The 17,445-nt window shown below is 38.9% G+C and overlaps 1 protein-coding gene across 5 annotated transcripts in view; it reads left to right on the forward strand.

Moving 5' to 3' along the window:
• The window catches only part of dnmt3ab (DNA (cytosine-5-)-methyltransferase 3 alpha b), a 54,802-nt gene extending 39,598 nt beyond the window's left edge, over window positions 1–15,204 (forward strand). For 4 of the 5 annotated variants that reach the window (XM_056245600.1, XM_056245602.1, XM_056245603.1 and 1 more), the window contains 12 exons: window positions 1,973–2,017; window positions 2,112–2,191; window positions 3,160–3,272; window positions 3,358–3,541; window positions 6,545–6,629; window positions 7,607–7,752; window positions 9,787–9,877; window positions 10,501–10,649; window positions 11,051–11,136; window positions 11,219–11,288; window positions 11,376–11,494; window positions 14,364–15,204. In XM_056245600.1, the coding sequence (XP_056101575.1) occupies window positions 1,973–2,017; window positions 2,112–2,191; window positions 3,160–3,272; window positions 3,358–3,541; window positions 6,545–6,629; window positions 7,607–7,752; window positions 9,787–9,877; window positions 10,501–10,649; window positions 11,051–11,136; window positions 11,219–11,288; window positions 11,376–11,494; window positions 14,364–14,505 (1,310 nt within the window). In that variant the 3' untranslated portion in view covers window positions 14,506–15,204. The remainder of the gene's footprint in view (window positions 1–1,972; window positions 2,018–2,111; window positions 2,192–3,159; window positions 3,273–3,357; window positions 3,542–6,544; window positions 6,630–7,606; window positions 7,753–9,786; window positions 9,878–10,500; window positions 10,650–11,050; window positions 11,137–11,218; window positions 11,289–11,375; window positions 11,495–14,363) is intronic. The other variant, XM_056245601.1, reaches the window with a different exon arrangement.
• Window positions 15,205–17,445: the final 2,241 nt, after the last annotated feature.

Here is a 17,445-nt window from a genome sequence, read left to right on the forward strand (position 1 = left end):
AAAGGAAAAGAATTTTCTTATGGATGCGCTCCTGTCACCTTCTGGCCTCTTCGGTGACGCTGTAAATTCAGTCGTCGAGAGGTTCCAGGAGGCAGCCAAGCAGACGGCCGCTTTCCAGAAGCCCCTCCCCCGTCGCTCTCATGTCTCAGGGTCTGCTGAGCGGGAGCTGCCCCAAACTTCAAAAGCCATCTCTTTCCACCCAGAAGCAGAGCGTTGCCTCCCGTGCTCCCCCACAGAAAGAATGGGGACAGGGAGGGCACTCTCACCCGCAGTCTTCGTAGGGTAAGACGGATCTGCGGACCGTCATTATCTCTAAGAAGGCTGCGGGGAATAGGTCCTGACGCCCGAGGGCTCAGGCCAATAAGGGCAGCCCCCCCTTAAGCGGAGCAGTCAACACCTCATTATATGGTGCCCGTCTCCCTTCAGTGCCCTCAGGGGACCGTTCTGCCAACCCTGCCACCTCGTGTGCTTCAGGTCGTAGCGGTCTCCGGCGAGCACATATCTCAAGGACCACCCAGAAACGTAGTGGCCTTGAGATGCCCACCCCCTCCGAGGAGGGCTCCAGAGCAGTCAGTTCGGTCGTTCCATGCCGGTTCACCGCTAAAAAAAGAGGCCATAGAATATGTACCTCCCTCCAACAGGGAAACCGGGTTCTACAGCCGGTATTTCATAGTTCCAAAGAAGGATGGGGGGTTGCTTTCCATTTTGGATCTTCGAGTGCTAAACGAGTCAGTCATACAACTAAAGTTCAAAATGTTAACACTGAGACAAATCGTGCCACAGATCAGATCCAAGGACTGGTTTGTCACTATAGATCTCAAGGACTCCTACTTCCATATATCCATCTTTCCATATCACAGGAAGTTCCTGAGGTTCACTTTCGGGGGCAAAGCTTACCAATATCGAGTTCTTCCGTTCGACCTAGCACTATCACCCCGTACTTTCACGAAATGCGTAGATGCAGCTCTGGCACCTCTGCGCCTGCAGGGTATTCGCATCATGAACTACATCGACAATTGGTTGATTCTGGCTCAGTCGCATCAGTTGGCCGAGGGGCAACCCCTTTCGCATGATCAGGGTTACGCGGCGATGTTTACGTGCCCTGGTTATGTGGAAGAAACCTCGGTTCCTGTCCTTCTTGTCTTCGCAAGATGCTTACAACAGATGCCTCTCTCACGGGCTGGGGAGCGATCCTAGAAGGACGCTGGAATCGGGGTCTGTGGAGGGACCACCATCTCTCATGGCACATCAACCGTCTGGTGATGTTGGCTGTATTTCTTGCTCTAAAGAATTTCCATGCAGATCTCAGGGGCCATCATGTGCTTGTCCGCACAGACAACACATCGGTAGTCGCCTATATAAATCACCAGGGTGGTTTGGGCTCGCATCTACTCTGCAAACTGGCGCACCAAATCCTCCTGTGGTCTACTGTCACTCAGAGCGGCTTACATCCCTGGGGCCCAGAATATAGGAGCAGACATCCTGTCGAGACAGGGGCTGAGGCCCTGGGAATGGAGGCTCCACCCCTCGAGGTGGTGGAGCAGATATGGAGGGTGTTTGGCCAGCCACAAGTGGATCTGATTGTCTCGAGAGACATCTCACTGTCCACTTTGGTTCTCCCTCACGAATGCGATGGTACAGACGTGAATTTTGAGATTAACATTAGTGTGCAACTGAAATAAATGATTTCAAACCTTCAAGATTTTCAATAATTAGGCTGTCTGTCATCAATTACTTCTGACATATTTAATATGTAGTACCACTACAATTAGCAACATTATTTAAGTTAATCAAATTCATGGCATGCTAGTAAAACATTGTTTTGAATATTACATAATTGTCAAAGTGATGTAAATGTAAACCACTAGAATTTCCATTAAACAAGAAGTCAAGTTGAAATGAGCCAAATGTCTGAAACACTGGGAAGTTTTCCAATATTTAAATGTCTTTTTTATTGTCTGTTGTTTTTCAGAGAGGCTTGTATTCGAAGTTCGTCAAAAATGTAGAAACATTGAAGGCATGTATTACACATACACATTGAGATGTGTTTCATTGCTGACTGTCAATGTTAGTCTCTGGTAAAATCTCTCTCTCTCTTTGAACACTTCCAGACATCTGCATGTCCTGTGGCAGCCTTAATGTTTCCCTGGAGCACCCGCTCTTTATTGGCGGAATGTGCCAAAGCTGTAAGGTAAAAGCCAGGAAATTCCTGCTTCCTACTTCCTAAAGCGCTGCTTTGTTTGCCCACTTGTAATTTTATCATGTCCATTTACATTATTGGCAGATGCTTTTTTTGTCAGTGACTTCTAACAAATGTTACATACTGGTTGCTGTATGCGATCATTTGCAGGGATATAAAGGCAAATCATTGTGCCAGTAGGATAGATTAAAATCAAATACTAAGACAAAATGAGTCAACAAACTATGTATCACACAAACAGTAAATACAGTCAGTTATTTAGTAGTCAGTGCAGTTATTAGTTAATGCAGTTTGTTTGTTAGTGGAGTAAAAGATGTTAGCTGTATGGAGTTATACTAAAGTTAGTAGAGTAGGATAATTTTAAAGTTAATGTGTGCAATTTTATTAAAATAAATATTTTTGTTGGAACTGATTGTGTTCAGTATTCAAATTCAGGCAATATTGGTGACTTTTTAATTACTATTTTTACTTTTTATCATATATTGTATGCTTAATTGTAGACACTTGTTTAAACCTATTTTTTATTTAAATAGTACTTTTTTAGATTAAATTTAGTCATTAAGTAGTACTATCTTACACTTTTTTCTTTAACAGAAATCTAAATTAATAGTTTCATATTTTATACTTTACATTATAATGTGATCCCTTAGTGTTCTTATGTATTTAGAGAATAGTGTAGATTTTGAATATCAACCATTTAACACTTAGACATCATTTTAATATTAGCCAGAATTGTAATGGTAAAATATTAAATTAATTGAGATTAAATATTTGAATGAGTTGATCTCGCAAGTATATCGTATAGATTTCTGTTTTAAACAAATGAAACAAAATAAAATATAAACTGCCACAAAACATTCTCCTCTGTTCTTGAACAGTTCTGTTATTCCACGTTTTTAGTCAACCATGTATTCTTCTATACAAGCTAATTAATATTTGATGTGTTTGTCCTTTCATAGAACTGCTTCCTAGAATGTGCGTATCAATACGATGACGATGGCTACCAGTCGTATTGTACTATCTGCTGTGGAGGGAGGGAAGTGCTCATGTGCGGAAACAATAACTGTTGCAGGTGAGATGAGGTAATATTTACATTTTGTACTTCAATCCTGCATCGATCCCATTGGAGTCTCCATTGTTTTTTCGGTCTCTTGCAGGTGTTTCTGTGTGGAATGTGTGGATCTGTTGGTGGGGCCCGGCGCGGCGCAGACAGCTATTAAAGAAGACCCGTGGAATTGCTATATGTGTGGGCCGAAGGCTCAGTATGGGCTGTTGGAGCGCCGGGCCGATTGGACTTGCAGACTGCAGCACTTCTTTGCCAACAATCATGACCAGGACTTTGTAAGTGACATATGTCGGCTGAAGACTGCGAGAGTAAACTCTCCCTGTTGCTAAGCTCCACCTTAAAATCGTCATTGACCTTAGCAACTGTTACAGCCCATATAGAGTGCATTAGCGTCACCCACTTTTTCTGCGGCACTGGTTCCGGAAGTATTTTTTCTATTGATTTTATCCATAGGGATTTTTTAAAAAGTCTTAGTTAAAGAGTTATAAGCCATGAACCAAGACAATGAGCTACAAGGTGAACAAGCTTTGATTTGAAGCAAAAAATATTTGAAAACCGGACAAAAATAAAAAGGTACAAGACTGAACTTAACGGCTTTAGTAAGGGAAAGAACTACAATCCCATGAAGTATTGCGAACAGCATAATCGAATAAAAAACTATTGAGAAATCATTTACAAATGTTGATTGTATATATAAAAAATATCTATTTTAGGTTTATTGCAAAATATGCATATATACAAACATTTAAGTATTTTGAGAGCATAGAGAGATCGACTCGATTATGCCATTCGAGTTGGCGGAGCTAACAAGATCTTTTGGCGCATGTGTTACGTTTCTACGAGGGAGGACTCAAATGCAGAAATGTGTTAACAGGTTTTATTGAAACACAGTTGACAAGACGAGATGGTGGTGGGTGAGGAGGTGAATAGTCCAAACAGTAGGCAGGGGTGAGGCACAAAGACAGGCAGGCTGAGAGAGTGCTGAATCCAATCCAGGATGATAGTAGGAGGGAGGGTAGACACAGAAGGCCAGCAAGAGACTGTCTTGCTGCTTGGCTGATGGTAAAAGCGGCCAGGGAAGCTCAGCTTGGAGACAAACTGGGAAGACAAAAGACACAGCAAGCACAAGAAATGACGAGACTAGACGAGGTGAGATTTAAGTTAGCTCTGACTAGAAATTACTAGACTGTCAAACAAACAATGTAGCACAACATCTATACAGAAGAACAACATCTAACGAACTGGCAACACATGAGGGAAAGAGCACACATATAAAGGGAGCTAAGAACAAGAGGAACAGGAGAGCACACTCAGACAAGGAACAGGTGACCACACTCAGGTAAACGAGGACTCAACTAGACAAGAGGGTGTGGTACAGGGAAACAATGAGGCAGAAACAGAGCACATGGCCAACACAAACAAAACCATACGTTCAAGCACAACACAAACATAGAGACATGAAACAAAGACAACACAGACAAAGCTGCCAGAGCAAGACCCTGACAGCATGTTGCTTTTTTCGACTCTGATTGGTGTAATTTCCTGTACAGCTTCATGGGTAATGCAGTTTTTCACCAGGAATTACACTGTTAAATACAGGCTGACGGCTTCAGCAGAAGCAAATACCATGGATTAACAACCTCGTAGCTCAGTAGGTCTGTTTAAAGGTTTATAAGTTATCGTTCAAAATAAATTTCCCTATAAAGAAAATGAATGGAGTTTTTACTTCTGGAACCCGACTGTTGCACTCTATAGTACGCTGTTCTATTATAAAAGAAGCTCTTCGGTTAAGTGTGTTAAGCATTTGCCTTGAATCTGACTGGCACTGGTGCAATTGAATGATTTGTAAAAAAAAAAAGAAAAGAAAAAAAAACTTTTCAAATGTCACAAATTCATTCCAGGTATGAATAATATATACTACTGATTTGTTTAAAATGTCTTTTAGAATCTTTTATGCTCACCAAGGCTGCATTTATTTGAGTAAAATAAAAACAGTAATATTCTGAAAGACTATTACAATTTAAAGAAAATGATTCCTGTGTTGTCAAAGCTAAATTTTAAGCATAATCCTTTAGAAATCTTTCTAATATGCTGATTTGCTGCTCAAGAAACATTTATTATTATCAGTGTTGCAAACAGTGAATTTGAATAGAAAGGGAACAGAGTTTGAATATGAAGTTCAAAAGGATAGCATTTATTTGAAATATATTTTTGTAACATTGTCAATTTTGATCAGTTTAATGCATTCTTGCAAACATGTATGCCCAGTATTCCTCTATACCCACTAATTCATATTTGATATGTTTTCCCTTTTTTACATTTTGAATATGATTCCCAGGCCTGGAAAAGTCATGGAAATGTCTGTAGTGAATATAGATTATTCTAGTTAGAGTATGTTCAGCTCTAGAAATGATCATTTCTAGAAATTACTCTTTTTCAGTGTAGTCTCTATAAAATGATTTTTTTAAAAGGCATATCCAGAATGAATTATGGAAAGTCATGGAAAATCATGGAAATGTGAATCTTGAACAGTAACCAAGGGTTAATGGAAAACCTTTTTGGAATCACATTGTGAAAGAATGCTATATGACTAAAGATTCCCAAGCCTAATACATTTTTTTTTCTTATTTACATTATAGCCATAAATATTACACTTCTTCAATTTTAGCGTTGTTTGAGCAGCTGTGACAATTTTAATCAAAACCGGTGTGATTTACTGTATAAACGTGAATGGTTTGAGAGTTTTATGATGTAATTATACAACTCCTAAACCATTTGCTTTCCAGACCTTGTGAAAGAGCAGCTTGGATAACGGCCAGTGTGCTGGAAGAGCAGCCAGAGAGTGTTACAGTCACAGTGCATTGTGCATTGAGTACACATCTTAACATCATAGAGTTTTAGCTTACACACCCCACTCTTTAAATGGGTTACAGCACAGGTTAGCGAGCGGTTGCTATTGTTAGCGTTATTGAATACTACAACGTTTAACAAAGACCAAAGATAAGCAGCCACACTTAATCACAAGAAAATGCTTAATGAAACTGGCCGGTGATACTGCGGTTAGTGTACAGGTGCTCAACAATAACCCCTTGTTACTGGACTGGTTTAACGTAAAGGCCTCTTTGTTGGATACAGACAGTATGTACAGACAGGCGCTCTTTCATTACCAGAGCAGTGTGATTTAAAGGTCTAATCTCTCTGTCCTTCTTGTCTGTCTCTCATTCAACCCCCCCTCCCCCCCCCCCCTCCTTCATTTCATCTTCTTTCTTGTCTTTCAGGAACCACCAAAGCTCTACCCTTCGGTTTTGGCAGAGAACCGAAAACCGATTCGTGTCCTGTCACTTTTTGATGGGATCGCAACAGGTTAGTGAAGAATGTCCGCCCTTCCTTTCATCCTCTCAGCAGAAAACAGTGCTGATCACGTTACACTCATCCTGGCTTTTAAAGTGCACTTAGCTTAACTGTTATACTGGCCGCACATCGATACTGCTGTACTGCTTATGTTCGAATGTGTGATTTTTACTATGAGGATTAACGGCAGAGTTTTGACCCTAGATCAGGGATAGGTCTTGCAGAGTTTAGCTCCAACCCTGAAAAAAACTCACCTGCCTGTAGCCTTAATAATCCTGAAAACATTGATTAGCTTGTTCGGGTATTTTGAATAGGGTTGGAGCTAAACTCTGCAGGACAGAGGAACTCCAGGACCAATCCCTGCCCTAGATGGTCCATATGCGTACTTAAAGCCTGTGGCGTATGCTTATGAGGCAGGCAAAAGAAAGATTTTTCTTCCACTATAATATCATTTTAAATCCATCAAGAAACTGGTTAAGATGTGTTCACATATACCATTGTTCTGTGAATTTTCAGGATTTCAGCAAAATCCTATCAATTTCAAAAGGAATGTACTGACTCTGGAATTTACTGTGAGTGCGAAATATTTTCCCATGCAGATTTCGCATCAGGTTCAAGTTGTTCACGTGGATTCGCCACGTTTTACCAACAGAAAGCTGGACAATTTTAGCCAGCAAAAGGTTTGACTGCACCTTTAAACCTAACAAGCTGTCAACTTTTAAAGGAGATTTGGGCATCATAGGTGTGTATGTAGCAAAGATATTTGTTATACCTGGAGAAAATGATCCAGTAGCATTCCTAATTACACCCCCCTCCCCCCATCTTTGTTCATGGGCACTCAGTTCTGCACCCGGGTTGTTTTGAGCCAATCACTTGAGCCGTAAATGCCATGTGACTAATACTCTGACATGCTACAATTACAGTGTCCAACAATAAGCACAAAAAACTATTTTAGTTTTTGATTGTTGTTGGGTTTGTGATTATTTTAGGGCTTCTGGTTCTGAAGGAGCTGGGTATCCAGGTGGAGCGTTACGTGGCCTCAGAAGTGTGCGAGGACTCCATCACCGTGGGCCTCGTTCGGCACCTGGGACGCATCATGTACGTGGGTGACGTGAGAAACGTCACCCATAAACACGTGAGTATGATCCTTCACCTCAGTTTACTGTTGTTCCATACGAAATGTATTTCAAGGCAGGGTTTACCATCTTGGTAACTTGTTGGCAGCTTTTTTTTTTTTTACAGTACAGCTCTTATCTACTTGAATTTGAAATGGTACCATAAATTGGCTTGGCAATCTCTCTTTCGTTTTTCTTTAAATGGTCTTTCTCCTCTATGTACTGTCTATGTTCATACTTAACAAAATATTTAAAAGGTGCTGTATGTATTTTTTTTTACTGTAGTACTAAAGCATAAGAATACCATAATATGTTTGCAGTAGGGCTGTACTCAACCAAAGAAAATCTTGGTCGACTGAAGTCCTGAAATTTTCGACTAAAAATGACGTTAGAAAAAAAACGTTAAATTAATTAGCTGTGCACTGTGCGCAGTACTTGGTAGCCTTGTTGTCCGCCTAAATGAATTATAAATAAACATAAAAAACTAGTAGGCTTGCAGTATATTAAATCGTTTTCGACCTAATCATTTTGCACTGAAATGAGTCTGACACACGAGTCTGTCGGCTCTGACAGCGTTGTATCACGTGCACCTGCGCAATATAATAGCCTATGATTTCCGAAAATAGTACTATGTTGTCAACTAGTGATATCATCACAAGAACTGTTGAGGAATATGCAACATAATTTAGACAATTCTTTTTATCTTATGTTATAATAATAAGTTATAACTGTCAGACACTATCATTTCAGGCGCTCTGTGCATGTCCTCGCACCGAGCGAGGCTGAACATAGCTTCGCGGCTGAGACACGAATAGACTAATAACTTAAAGCTTTTACTCTTAATAAACACAAAAGGCACGTCCACTTTAATAAAAAAAAGAATATTTATTAAACAAACCAGATCAAGAGCAGAAACTAAATAAAGTGCATAACTGATATGCCAATTCTGATATGTTCATATAGCCTAACGTTACTCAAAACAGACAGGGCAACCTAACGCAGACAAGTTAGCTTACCGCTTTTAGATGATTTGTCATTTTTGTCGTCGAGCTGCGGAAGGCAAAATTGTTGCTTGCAAACTTTGCATTCGACCTTTTTCCCGTTATCAATTTTAACAAAATGCTGCCACACTGTCGATGTCTTTGTTGACTATTAAACGCTCTCACAATTAAATAAATAATATTCAGTGTCAAATTTTCTATAGCCTACTTATCTGTCTCTCTTCTCCAGTGGGTTGGGCTAATCCAAAAAAAGTGAAAACAAGGGGGGTACTCTGAAAACACCCCCATTAGCAGTTAGTGCTTTCCACATGATGAAATGAGCGCGGCAAAACTGATTAAATGAACGCGTCAAAACTGATGAAATGAACGCGGCAAAACTGATGAAATGAACGCGGCAAAAAATCGACCAATCAGAATTTTGGTCGAACCAGAACGTATCGACCAATTAATCGACTAATCGACTGGGACAGTGCAGCCCTAGTTTGCAGATATTTAGGAAACATGCTAAGTTCACACACTTGTTTCTTCGAAAAACAATGCTACAGCCAGTTATTCTACTTCGAAATGTGCATTCTGTGTGGGAATGTCTGTTTGTTTTGGTCTGTGTGATCCCGCCCACTGGCAATTTACCCAATAGTACTTCTACACCCTGGGTTGCCAGTTGGCGGAAAACTTATTGCAGCCATGGACGCAATCAAACGAACTGGGTCAGAGATTGCCGATTCTACCCAACCTAAAAAGCCTCGGCATCCATAAAAAGCCTCGGCATTCTGTCCAGTATGTCCAGATAAATGCAGATAACGCAGATAAATTAACTCAACTTACAGTGCAAGGCTTGTTGCCTTCCATTGCCAATTGCGCTCGTTCCGGGCAACCCGCATGAGCGTCAAGTCTGAGGAGGAGATGGCGGGCGAAACAACTCTCTCCAATATTTTGAATTTGGACTGCAGTACCCATTTTAACTGCTAGCTGTCAATATTACATACTGCACCTTTAATACACTTATGTTCATCACTATATTCAATGTTTCATGTTTATTTCAATATTTCACAGATCCACGAATGGGGTCCGTTTGATCTTGTCATAGGTGGAAGCCCATGCAATGACCTGTCCATCGTGAATCCAGCTAGAAAAGGTCTCTTTGGTAGGATTATATTTAGCTGTGTGTTCTAGTCTTAGTCAAAGTAATTGGATGTGACTAGTTTCAGTGTTTCACACACTTACACTAGCATTCACAAGTTTAGGGGCAAAAAATATTTTTATTAAGCAAGGATGCATTAAATCTATGGACAGTAAAGACATTTATAATGTTACAAAAGATTTCTGTTGCTTTTTTTTTTTTAAATGGGAAAAAATAATAGTTTAACAGTTTTAACAAAAAGGTTAAGCAGCACAAATTTTTTTTTATTAACATTGATAATTGTAAGAAATGTTTCTTGAGCAGCAAATCCACATATTATAATTATTTCTGATCATGTGATGTGAGACTGGAGTAGTGATGCTGAACATTCAGCTTTGTCATCACAGAAATAAATTACATTTAAAAAAATATAAAATAGAAAAAAGTACATTTATATTGTAACAATATTTCACAATAGTACTGTATTTTTTGATCTTTCAAAAGCATTTAAAATTACCATCCCCAAACGTTTGGATGTTTCACTTATTTTTATAACACAGTTCATATCTGTGTACATTTTAATGATAATTGTCATATTGAATTTCTGTCTTACAATCTTGTTTTTGTAATCCATCACACTCTTTCAGAGGGCACGGGTCGGCTCTTCTTCGAGTTTTACCGGCTGTTACATGAGGCCCGACCGAAAGAGGGAGATAACAGGCCGTTCTTCTGGCTCTTTGAGAATGTGGTGGCCATGGGCGTCAGCGACAAGAGGGACATCTCACGCTTTTTAGAGGTGCACAATTGACCTTGTTGCATAAACAGCCGCAAAGTTAAGAAATAGTCTGGGCAACTAGCAGTTACTTAGGGCTAATCAGTCTTACTTTTCAGATTCAAATGATCCAATCTTCCTTTTTATCTAACTGCCTTAACAAAGTTATGACTGGTCTTGAAGAACAAAATTAGATTACTAACTTGTAAGACTAGCAGTTTAACATGACGAAGACTTGTACTGTCAGTGGGGCTTAAATATAAACCAGTAGGTTTTTGCTTCCACCTAGTGGTACAGTGACCTGCAGGCACAAATTAACCCCTCATATGCTTGCTAGCTCAATATTACAAAAGCTCAGAATATATTTTAATTAAATATTATATATTTAAATCAATATAATATTATATTGTCTTATTTTATCATAGTGCAACCCAGTGATGATCGATGCTAAGGAGGTGTCTGCTGCCCACAGAGCTCGCTACTTTTGGGGCAACCTGCCTGGCATGAACAGGTTAGTTAGACGTGGACTCTACATTCACTTTATTTAATCTCTCCCTTTGTCATTTCACCTCTCTATATCCTTTTTCTCTCAGACCGTTGTCCGCCATGTGCACTGATAAACTGGACCTTCAAGGCTGTCTGGAGCATGGCAGGACAGCTAAGGTACCCCTTAGACAAACCCTCGATTGATTTCTGGATAAAGCTTTATACAGCAACACAAACAGCAGTTTCTTTTCACATCTTTTACAGTTTGATAAAGTGCGGACCATCACCACACGGTCTAATTCCATAAAGCAGGGCAAAGACCAGCACTTCCCTGTATTCATGAATGACAAAGAGGACATCTTATGGTGCACTGAGATGGAGAGGTATGACCAAATGCCTTTATATAGTTCTGAAATACAGTATAGTGCTATAAGACTAAATGTAAATGTGAAATGTTGCCCTAGCTATGTTTCCAGCCACCTATTTTTATGCAAATTTTGGGATATCACGTAAAAAACACTTGATGGTAAAGCTAAAATACCGTATTTCCTCAAATAAAGACCGGTATTCAAATAAACGCCGGGCCTCTGATAGTGGCTGGGGGCGTGGTCAACGCGGACAAATAAAGGCCGGTCTCAAATTAAGGCCGGGGAAAAATTAGTGTACACTCAAAGACGGACTCGCTCAGCGGTTGTCATATCACAACTATTCAGTGTTTTTAACCACATGTTTATTTTAGGTTTCAGACATTTAAATAGATATGATTTATAGCAAAACAATACATTTATAGTTTGTAAAATACACAATGGTGTCTATGGAAGCAGCAATAACAATCCATTCAAATATATTTGGCGACGTGTTTTATTCATATCAGATACACAGTGTAAGTAACTATAAAGTTTACTCTATTCTTCTCCCAGTTCACCGGCCACTTACTTTCATGTATTTCGGGAGAAACTGAAGAATTCACGCGCTGTAACGTAACAAATCCAACAGACAGGAATCTCTGAACTGCGGTGCCCATCTCACGTTACAGATCAAGATAATTTATAAAGGGTTTTAAACGACAAAACAAACTCACTTACACGGATTTGAGAGTCAGAATAGAAGATAGTTGATGACATGGTAAGCAAGTTTGTTAATATTTAGAAATAAAAGCGCTACATCTGTCATACAGCGCTATTTTGGCTGTGGTGAACACGTGCCAAGCATGACGCGTCACCATGGAAACTTGGCTGGCGGGCGGGCGGGGATCGCGAATTAGAAATAAAGGCCTGCCTCTAATAAAAGCCTGCTTCAAATAAAAGCCGGCTACCATCTGCAGTTCAGGTAAATAAAGGCCCCGGTCTTTATTTGAGGAATTACGGTATGCATACATTTAAAAAATAAGTGCACAAAAGGATGTGATTGGATAAATGGAGTAACCAGTGGACAGATTTCATCACACAGCATCTTAAATGTTTTTCTGAAATGCCTGAGCCAAAGTCTGTCATCAAAATGGTTGGGTACAATTACCTCCCAGAACTGTCTTACACGATTGTGTTCCCAAACGCAAGACAACATCACAACATTTATTGCATTTTGTCTGCACACTTTGAGGCGCAGGCCATTTATGATGTACAAAAAAGAGCCACAGTGGCGTCCTCGATTTTTATTACATATATTTTGCACCAATTTCCCAGGAAGTGACAATTTTGTCCTCTTGAACATATGGGTTAGATGTGTTTTATGCAATATTCTAATTTTGCTTATAAGTTAAATTCGCAACTTTGGATGAAAACATAGCCACTGGTATTTAATCAACCCCAGTGAACAGTGATTTTATCTCAAATTGATTGAATCATCAGTCATCAACTGGCTGTCTGAAACCATATCCTACTCAGTAGAACAGAAAATGACCATATATCAATACAATGAGACATGTCTCATCTTATCCATAACACTTATGTAAACAACTATATAAAAACCGAGCTCTCGTATCTTATTTGCAAGTTCAACATCAAAAAAAAGAAAGAAGGTATTTCATGTTTTGTTTTGGGTTTTTTCTTCTGGTTTGCAATTAAAGGGTTAGTTCACCCCAAAAATGAAAATTCTGTCAGTAATTACTCACCCTCATGTTGTTCCAACCCCGTAAGACGTTTGTTCATCTTCGGAACACAAATTAAGATATTTTTGATTTGTGATATTTCACGTAGTGATATTGCGCAAAGCTTCTAGGTTGCACGTCACACGCAGGCTCACTATTGGACGACGCTGGTCATGTGTGTGATGCGTGACGTACAACCTAGAAGCTTTGCGCAGTTCCACCACGTGAAATATCAGGCCCACAGAGAAGGAAATGATTAGTTGAATAAAGTCGTTATTTTTGTTTGTTTGTTGCGCACAAAAAGTATTCTCGTTGCTTGATAAACTTAAGGTTGAGCCACTGCAGTCACTCGGACTATTTTAACAATGTCTTTCATAACTTTTGGGCTGGTCAGTTTCGATCTCTTAAGAAGCCTATGGAGGAGTGATCCAGCTGTCAGATTTAATCAAAAATATCTTAATTTGTGTTCCGAAGATGAGCGAACGTCTTACGGGGTTGGAACAACATGAGGGCGAGTAATTACTGACAGAATTTTCATTTTTGGGTGAACTAACCCTTTAATTGACTCTTTTTTTTTATTCTATTTAATTTTTTTTTTACTGGTTTGACAAACCAAATTTTATTTCCTGATTTGGTACATTTGAGTCTGGCTCGATTTACACCTGGTATTAACAACCTTTTTGGGGATACAATCACAAGTGGACTGTCGAGACGGAAAAGCAAATACTGTAGACACACTGTTGCTTCCAGTTATATTTTTAAAACATGTGTTGTTAGACAAACCAGAGATGCTCTGTGAATTTTTTCAGCATCATTGTCACATAATCCTTCATAATTCATTATAATATGCTGATTTGCTGCTCAAGAAACATTTCTTATTATTATCAAAGTATTTTTGTGGAAACTGTTATACTTTTTTAAGCTTCTTTGATGAATAAAAGAACAGCATTTATTTGAAATGGAAAGTATTTTTGCAACAATAAAAGTTTTTGCTGTCACTTTTTATTAATATAATGTCCTTTAATGCGTCCTAAATTATACGCCATCTCTATAATACAAATATTATATACACTGTTCTAGATTATTCATAATCTATTCATATCACTAGAGTGTCACATTTGTGAATGCATTTAAACTAAATTGTTTCTCTTTTTCCTGGACGTTAGGGTGTTCGGCTTCCCTGTCCATTACACAGACGTGTCAAACATGAGTCGTCTGGCCAGGCAGAGGCTGCTGGGAAGGTCTTGGAGCGTCCCGGTCATCCGTCACTTGTTTGCACCACTCAAAGAGTACTTTGCCTGCGTCTGAACTCAAACCCAGTACAGATGAGAAAAATCGAAACCGATGTAATACCAAGAGCTTCAAAACCGAGCTCTCGTATCTTATTTGCAAGTTCGACATCAAAAAAAAAAAGAAAGAAGGTATTTCATGTTTTGTTTTGGGTTTTTTCTTCTGGTTTGGAATTAATTGACTCTTTTTTTTATTCTATTTAATTTTTTTTTATTATCCATTTTACTTTTTAGCAGTGTTATCCAGTATTTGAATTGATTTATGTGTGCAAGCTATACTTGAGGCACAGCCTCCTTTTAAGGCACTGAGAGACGGTTACAATTCGAGGCAGAAATGAGGAATTCGATGAGACGGAAATAGCATTTAAGTTCGCTCAATCATTTCGACTCTTGAGTTTTTCGACTATCGACTAATTCTCACGGTGCGCGTCTTTCCTCTCCTCCAGCGTCTGAGCCTTGGTGAGAGCGGGAAAAAGGCTTCCTTTCAGTGTCAGGGGAGCTTTGTCTTAACCAATCCAAAACACCAGATCACAAATACCTCTTTGTTTACAGTTTCTATATACACAACTGAAGGTAATAAAGGTACTACTGTAATAGGTGACAATATGGTGCTTCAAGGTGGTGAAAAACATTGCAACTCATGTGGTGCTACTTCTCAAACAAGATCATGGGGTCATGTTTTGTAGTGTCGCCAGGTTAAACGAATGACTGAAACTTAGAAGAAAAAAAAAACAGATCAAGCCAGGTCTGCCACATCTCATTTTATATCTTTTACAGCCATTTTGTACAATATTCTCTGGTGCTCTTTTCAGAAACAAACAAACAAAAAAAAAAAACACACCTCAGCCTTTCAATCTTTGAGGTCTGCTTCCTTCAGTATGCCTGCAATCTGAACGCATGGAACCAGCCACATGGGCGGTGATGTTTTTGTCATCTATACCTTGAAATCAAAGGCTGTGGTGAGCTACTTTTTTTCTAGTGTCACCCAGACCAGAATCATTACTGTACAACTTTTGGCGTGCGTGGCGGCCACAGGGAGGATGGTGTCGGTCCTTAGTCGGCCAGGTGAACCTTCAACCTTCAACTGTGGTGCCCGCATGCTATTCTCAGTCAGGTGCATATCTTTAAAGGTGCGGCTTCACAATGCTCTTCTACCTTTTTATAGCAATTTTTTGTGCTGTGTTACCAACAATATCGAGCACTTTTGTATTTGTATACTTCCTTATTTCTTTGATATTGTTTTTTTTTATCTTTCTCCTTGATTTTTGTGAAATGCCCTTTTTTTTGGTTCTGTTAAATGATGTGAAACTCTTGCCGTTATATAAGGTAATACTTTGTTGTGTACAGTAGGGCTGTGCCAATAGATGTGAACGAATGAGCTAGGATAGAATAAATCCATCTGTCGTGCCGGTGGTGAAGGGGCCGAATTCGAATAGCACCCCTCTCATGTTTTCATGTGCTACGGAGTCGCTTTATCATAACTCGCGTCGAGAAAGTGTCTGCTCACAGTTCTTACTGCTATATAATCCCAAAGTGAGTGTGTTTGTTAAATATCCCTGTAGGAAAAGTAGTCGGATGGGGTGTCTGTGTATGACATCGCACGGTCGTTAACTACGTCTGGTCCCTAGCGTAGATCTGAAAACATTATTATGTTTGCAAATGGTGAATGTTGACCATGTCAATAATTTAGTTATCACGCAAGCTATATAGCCTAAATTTGTGAATTTGGTTAGAAACGGGCTCTAATGAAAACCTTGTTAGGCTCTTTTTTATTTAAGGCATTGCACTGCTTACATACCTTAACATTTGTCATGTTCAGCAAAGTTTCTTCTTTTATTTTCCAAATTTTATCGATGCCCAGATTTTTTTCTTTTTGTACATTTTGTACATAGAAATTGTCTGTTGCTTTTTTTTTTTTAAAAGACCTATGAGATGTACAAATATAATTATTTGCTAATATATATCATAGAATCAAAACAGCACTAAAATCGCAAGAGGGGGGTAATTGACAAAATGGCAACTGGCTAATTGACATAAGCTATAAAGCAGCAGGGTGTATTTTGTAATTCATATTTATATGTGTCGAACGGGGGATAAAACTAAAGAATGAGTTCGCTAAGTGATTTTAACTGTCCCATCTTTACTGCACAGCCCTACATACAAAAGTGTGTCTCAATTAGCTTTTTAATAAATTTTTTTAAGTACTAAGAGAGGGATTGTAGGTGTTTCCTAAGGTGCTAAACGTTTTATCTAATTGAGAAAAATATATTATTTGGAAAAGAATTAAACTTGTCTTGATAATGATTTTTTTTTTTTTCTCCGTTTGTTTCTTGTAGTATTGGAGAAGCACTATTATTTTACTCTCTCATATAAAGATATTAACAAAGGCATTTTAACTTTGTACTTGAAAAAATGATGAAAGATTCTTATATTGTTTTAGAATAGACATTGCTGTAGTTGGTGCTTATCTGTGGGAAATCATGTACTCATAATGGGAAATAAAAAAAAATTGTAATAAATTTTGCTGTTAACATGTACTTGCTTAATATCCAGGCAGAATTGCTTCTAAGTCCTACATTCCATGCCATATATCCAGCCCTCCATCCTCTTTTGTTTCAAAGTTTTCAATTTTTATTTCTTCTCTGTTTTGTTCAATTTAATTTGCTTTATTTGGGTATATATATATATATATATATATATATGGCTGTAACAGCCTCTTGTTTGCTCTCATAACAGGTTTTCTGTATATCTCAGTGACACTGTTGATATTTGTGACCTCTGTTGTATCATATAAACTTTTTTCAGGCCTTCTCTTCTTTTGCAATCAGCTCATACAGCAAATGTAGCAATCATTCGCCACCTCTCCCCCTTTCTTTCGTTATGTGCCCAGAACGAAGAAAAAAAGGCTCCTTATGTACTTGTGCTGGAGAACACTTGAATAAATGTATTGTTTTTTTTG

This window comes from Rhinichthys klamathensis, unplaced genomic scaffold (assembly GCF_029890125.1).
Source record: "Rhinichthys klamathensis goyatoka isolate OS25496 unplaced genomic scaffold, OSU_Roscu_1.1 h1tg000032l_1, whole genome shotgun sequence".
In the NCBI taxonomy this organism is placed as follows: Eukaryota; Metazoa; Chordata; class Actinopteri; order Cypriniformes; family Leuciscidae; genus Rhinichthys; species Rhinichthys klamathensis.